Genomic DNA, 6000 nt, shown 5'->3' with positions numbered 1-6000 from the left:
TGCATGCCAAACAAGCACCCTGCCACTGAGCTGTATACCCTCCATGCTGATTTTTTTTTTTCATGTGAACTCATGTTTCTGGGAACCTTTTCTGTGGGGATTCTTTGAGGCTTGAGTTTAAGGTGAGTTACTCCAGAGAGGATTGTCCCATTTGTTTCTGTCAAGTGCCTAAGGAACTACCATCTACTTTTCTTTAAATTTGTTTGTTAGTTTATGTTTATTGTGTTGTGGCCACATAAGGGCTGTGAATGCCACCTCCAGGCCCATTTAGGGGTGGCCGGGTGGTTAGGAGAATTCAGGGCTGATGCTCCTTTTTCTTCCACTCAGAGTCCAGGCTGAGCCTAGCAAGTTCTGCATCAGCTCTCCCTGCACAAGTTTTTCTGTCCTAGGTCATCCACTGAGGGTGCTGTTTTTCATTACTTAGCATTAGATGGGAGGTTCCTGATTCTGCTGGTCACGTTGCTCCAGCTCTAGGTTTTGTCCTACTCAGCTGAAGTTCTTGGCCACCTGGGATCAGCAGGTACTGCAGGGCACCCTCTGCTTCCATTCTCAATGGTCTCTTTGGATTTGTGCTTTCTTGTCATTTTTGGCCTCTGATAATTAGCCTTAACTTCTTGCCACCTCCACTAGGCATTTCTAAAAATGTTTTAAAATATTTTGATCCAGCTTTTTTTTGTGTGTGGGGGTGGTTGCTTCAGGAGAACTTTTCAGCACTTGCTGTCTCCTGTATCACCGGAAACGGAAGTCTAGCCATCTCTCTTGTTCCATCAAACATGTGACTCCCAGGGCGCTGCTCGTCCACAGGAGACCTCCCATTGTGTTCCTCTTACTCTGGCCTGCAGTTGATCACCTGAGTTTGTGAACCACCTGTTCCTTGAGGGCAGGGATGTGGTTTCCCTCTTCATCCAGAGTTCCCCACATGGAGGTCTCTCTGTCAGTTGAATGGAACTGAAAATGAAAACTAGAGGCACCCGCATCTGCTGCCTGTGCTACCAGAACCTTCCACAAGAGGGCAGCCTCAGCTGGTGCCAGAGGTCGGTCCACCTGGCCGGGCTGGGCAGGGTTGGGGCGGGCAGGGATTCCCTGTGGAATCTTCAGTTTCAGATGTCCCCTCCCCATTCCACAGGTGGGGAGATGATGACAAGTAAGGATGAGGGAAGTGTCAAGCCAGGCCAGGTGAATCTGAGATGAGGTCATAAGGGGACAGACCACGATGGACCCAATCTTCTCTGGACTCAACTTCTTCAAGGGTTCCGCTTGGACAACCCAATCAAATTATCTGTTCCTTCGTTCACTCAACAACAATTATTTAGCACCTGCTGTGCCCGACAGGGGGCACAGTGGTGAGTGCAACACACTTGGTCCCTGCCTCCTTCCCAGTATCCACTGCAGCTCAACCAGACCACTCAGTTTCTCAAACAGCCCTGGGCTACCTGCCTCTGCCCCTGCGAAGCCTCTGCCCTTTGTTCCTGCTGCGTCTTCTGGCCCTGTGGCCTCCCCTCATGGCTGTCTGTTGAAATCCTGCTCATCCTTCTGGGCCCGGCTCCTGTGCCTGCCTCCCACAGAGGAATGAACCCAGCCCAGGATCCCACAGCGGGGGGACTGGAGCATCTGTGTCATCTCTAGGGGTGGCTCCAGACTGAAGTAGGAGGTGGGGGACAAACCGTCTCTCAGGGCCTTCTCGATTTACGACTCCCTACGGGGAGGCAGACGCTTTTCCTCTAGAATCTACAAGACCCCGCCCTCCTTCTTCCCAGCCATCCTAGCACCTGTGAATGAGGGAAACCTTGGGATACCATCCTATAAGAGCCAGATTCCATGGACTAGGACAGAAATGGGTCGCTCATTCACTCTTCCCATATTGACTGGGCATCTATTTATTGTGTACCAGGTCTCCAGAAATGAGGCGTGCCCCTCCGCTTCCCTCTTCTGTGGACACCCTTGGGCTCCTGTGTGTGCGTGTGTGTGTGTGTGTGTCTCACTCTGTGATTCCAGGGGTCCAGCCAGGCTCGGCGGGCCCACGGCAGAGGCAGCTGGGCTCTCCTCAGCTGTATTACCAGCCTAGCTTCCTGGAAACCAAAACCACAAGCAGAGCACAGAGGCGTGAGACACTCACAGGCTGGGTTTGGCCGCATGCGTGCAAAGGAGAACTCTCTCCGGCAGAGAAAGAGAGACAAACAGGAGCAGTCGAGGGCAGAGCAGGCCAAGGGGCACTGGGCCGCCTGTCCACCTGCTGGCCCTAGGATGGTGCCTCCCACTGGCAGGCACACATAGCGGTCAGAGATGGCACCAGACATGAGGCTCCTCTTCTTGGTCGCTGGATGGCTGACGGCAGCCCTCTCAGGTACCCCCTCCGCATCTCCTGGGATCTGCCCTCTTGGCCCCATTCCTGGTGGTTCTCTCAGGCTCACCTTTCCAGAGCCTTTTAGCCAAGACCATACTCTGGTCCCAAAGTGGTCCCCGCTGGGCCAACAGCAGTCAGGGCCCAGAGAGGGTATAGGAACCACCACAAGGGGCTGAAGCTGTGCCTGGATGGTGCTAAGAGGACTCCAGGGGGTCAGACAACGCGGGCAGTCTGCGGGGTGTCTTACCAATGGGTTCCCAGGGTCTGAGATGCCTTCCACCCACAGGCTCAGGAACCACCCCCCACCCCATTGCTATTTCTTGCCAACTGTCAGGAAGTTAGCCTCGCAGAGAGGTAGGACCACTGACGATTGTGTTTTCAACCCCAAAGTTGAGGCTCTGGGTTCACCAGGCTTATACCACTCATGGCAGAGCTGAACTGAAACAGAACTCCCAAGGGAAGTTGCGGACAGCTGGCCGCTGGTGGCTCCAGCCTAGTCAGCTGGGGAAGTTTAGGGCACAAATGAACAGAAAGGTTTTTGAGGACCAGATAGAGTCTTCCTGATCCTGAGCCCCCCCTGGGTACCAGGGCCCATCAGGGTGCCGGGCGGTCTGGAGCTGTGCTCGCCAGATGCTTGTGGGTTCCTGCAGATTGTGGGGTCCAGGTGGTGGGGTCTGGGCAGGAGATCTTGCTGCTCTGGGCCCTCATGTCTAGGGGCTAGAAAGACCGGTGTGGAAAGAGAATTCTGGGCTGGAGAGTCTGGGTCCACCTGGCAGTGGAGATGCCAAGTGCTTTCAGTTTGTTGTGAGGGAGACCGAGGAAGGCCCTGTTGGGAGGGGCACTGAGCTCACCAGGAGGACTGGGAGCATTCAGGGAGCTACAGGGGTCCTCTTCTCACCGCCTCTATCGAGAGGCACATGCTTCGAGCCTCCTGCCTCACACTGGTCCAGGGAAAGCCATTTAGCTCTGGGAGTGGGAATGGGTGTGCCATTGGCCCCGTGTGGGACCCCGGAAGAGAGGCTTTGCATCTGTCACACTACCGGGAGCACATGGCTCTCAGCTACTTTCTGCTCCTGAGCAGAAACAGACAGATAATCAGAAAGCGGGCCCTTCACTCTGCATCTTCACCCTCTGCTCTCCGTGGGGCCGGGCCGCAGCCTCAGCTCAGAACTAAGTCTGAGTCTGAGAGGTCTGCTGGCTGGCCTGCAGACGGGCCTGGGGATCTGGCTTTGACCGGTGCCTAAAAGGAGGTGGGAACCCGAGCCTGGGCGGAGGAGGTGCCCCTGGGGCCAAGTTCCCTAACCTTTACCTTGTCTCTGCCGGACTCACTCCACTCCCAAGATAGTAACTTACTTCGTGTTTTCAAAACGGCATGGAGAGGCACTTGACTCACGTGTTACTGATCCAAGTTTAGTTTTGAAAGGAAAATTGATGTCATGATTGCAAATGGAAAACTGACATCATTTGCCACAAATAAAAGAGAAATGGAGTCCTAAAAATAAATGGAGGTGAATACCAATTTCTCTTACGTGTTAGCAAAAAGTTAAAAGAATGTAACGGCCCTTAGCCTGAAGGCTTCACCTGCCCTCTCAGTTAAAGGGGAGATGAGGGGGTGAGAAACACATCCTGCCTCCAAATTGCTAGTTTCTTCTTGATTTTTCAGGGAACCGAAAGCCCTAGGAGTGGGGTTAGTTTCTTTGTGATGCGATTTAATAGCATTAAATACAGCCCCCTTGGGCCCTCCTAAGGGTGCCGGGTGGCACATGTCCTGGTGCTGAGAAATGTGGCCGGGCAGAAGAGGCTCCAGGCAGAAGGGAACTTGAGAAAGAAAAGGAAAGAAAGAAAAACAGTGGGGAAGAGGGAGGAAGGGGAACTGGGAGAGCGAGGCCCATGAGGAAGTTCCAAGGCCTTCATGCGAGGGCTCGAGGGACCAGGCTGTGCCCTGGGACCACAGGCCTGCGGGGTCTGGGCCTCCCGGTGCTGGGCGCTCTCAGCGTTCGGCAGGCCTCCCATCTCCTGATCCATTTGCAGTCCCAGCTCCATCCTGGGCCTCACCCAGCTATTTCTCTGGCCAAGCTGGCCTTAGTTTGTGCTGTTGAATGACCAGACCTGGGATGGGGACCTAGAGAACCATGCTTCCCAATTCTCTGTTCCCCGGGGTCCTGGGTCCAGGACCAGATTGTCCACCTATCTTTCAGTTCTGCCTCAGTTTCCTGATCAGTCAAGTGGGGATGAAGAGGCAGAGAGAATGAACTAGAAGCCCCTGACTGTTGTTGGGGTAGGTCGGGGGGGATTATGAGACCAGTGGATGGCCACGGCCCTGCCTCTATTTCACCTACTGGCTGTGCTCCTTCTCCTCTCTGGACCTCAGTTTCAGTGGGATGGGGTGCTCTGGGCGGATGGTCCTCAAGGGCTGGCTCAGATCTGACATTCTGCGTGTGATGCGGTAACCAAGGACCAGGCCATTCCCACCAGGGCATGGGCCGAGGTCGCTGACTCGAATTTGATCTGGATTGTGGTTGGTGAGGTCCTCAAGGGCCGCTGCTGTGTACTGAAAAGGCTCTTTGTTTTTTTGTTTTTTGTTTTTTGTTTTTTTTAAAAAAAAAAGGTTTCTTAAATTACCAAAGTTCAAAAAATCTATTTTCCCCTTACCTTGTAAGTTTAATATACAAATCTCATTTATAAATCCAGTCATGTTTAACAATGGCTCTCAGGGGTCTTTGATTAATATTTCAGCAAGTTGGGTTGAACGGTATAAGCCTCCTTAAATCATAAATACCACTTACAAATGTAGCTGATTAAATTCCTTTAGATCTGTGATGTCCCATCTAGCAGCCACTAGCATGTACCATTTGGAATGTGGTCGCCCAAACGGAGATGTGTTAGGAATGAGAAATACACGGCAGATTGTAAGATGTGTTCCAAAAAAGAATGTAAAATATCTCGTTAATAACTTTTATATGACTTACCTGTTGAAATGATAGTATTTTGGATAGGTTGGGTTAAGTAAATGTTATTATTACAATTAAATTTGCCTACTCCTTTTTACTTTTTGAAAATGTGGCTACTGGAAAATTTAAAATGACGTGTATAGCTTGTGTTACATTTATATTGGATGGCACTGCCTTTGATATTCTAAACTGCACTTACAAATTTGATGAATTTCTTACAAATGTTTCAAATACCTTTAAGAAGCGCAACTTTCCCAAGGATTTCAAAGAATGCTTGTAAAAAAACTAACTTACAAACAAAGTGATTATCAAGTTCTCTTAAGTAGTCTGCTCTGGTTTACAGACATTATCAAATTCACTTAGATTTTCAACTTAAAATCTCAAGTCAGTTACTTGATCACAAACATGAGAAACCCTAGTGGCCAAAATTCTTCAACATGAAAATACAGGACTTTATACACCGACACACAGAAATTGATCCAACTTAAACTTAGCAAAAAAGGAACAAATTCTCTGGGGTTTTGTTTATTTCATCACCTCTTTTTCTTTTTTTAAAATTCAAATCTTCCTGGGCTTAAAAGCCCCTTACCACGGAGAAGAGAGTTGTACCGTTGCAGGTAACGTAGCTTATCCTGAGCAGGTGGAGTTTCCATCTCAGTAAACAGAGATGAGGACAGCTTTTTTGATGTTTTGGTAAAATATAAA

The 6000-nt window shown here is 50.5% G+C and overlaps 1 protein-coding gene across 6 annotated transcripts in view; it reads left to right on the top strand.

The window, feature by feature from the left end:
- Positions 1 to 2129: 2129 nt before the first annotated feature.
- Positions 2130 to 6000, top strand: part of CD6 (CD6 molecule) — a 38345-nt gene continuing 34474 nt past the window's right edge. For 3 of the 6 annotated variants that reach the window (XM_045517687.2, XM_045517686.2, XM_045517685.2), the window contains exon 1: positions 2130 to 2344. In XM_045517687.2, the coding sequence (XP_045373643.2) occupies positions 2284 to 2344 (61 nt within the window). In that variant the 5' untranslated portion in view covers positions 2130 to 2283. The remainder of the gene's footprint in view (positions 2345 to 6000) is intronic. The other 3 variants (XM_045517684.2, XM_045517682.2, XM_045517683.2) reach the window with 2 other exon arrangements.

Source organism: Camelus bactrianus, chromosome 10 (assembly GCF_048773025.1).
Source record: "Camelus bactrianus isolate YW-2024 breed Bactrian camel chromosome 10, ASM4877302v1, whole genome shotgun sequence".
Taxonomy (NCBI): domain Eukaryota; kingdom Metazoa; phylum Chordata; class Mammalia; order Artiodactyla; family Camelidae; genus Camelus; species Camelus bactrianus.
This window is presented reverse-complemented; position numbering and strand designations above follow the sequence as displayed.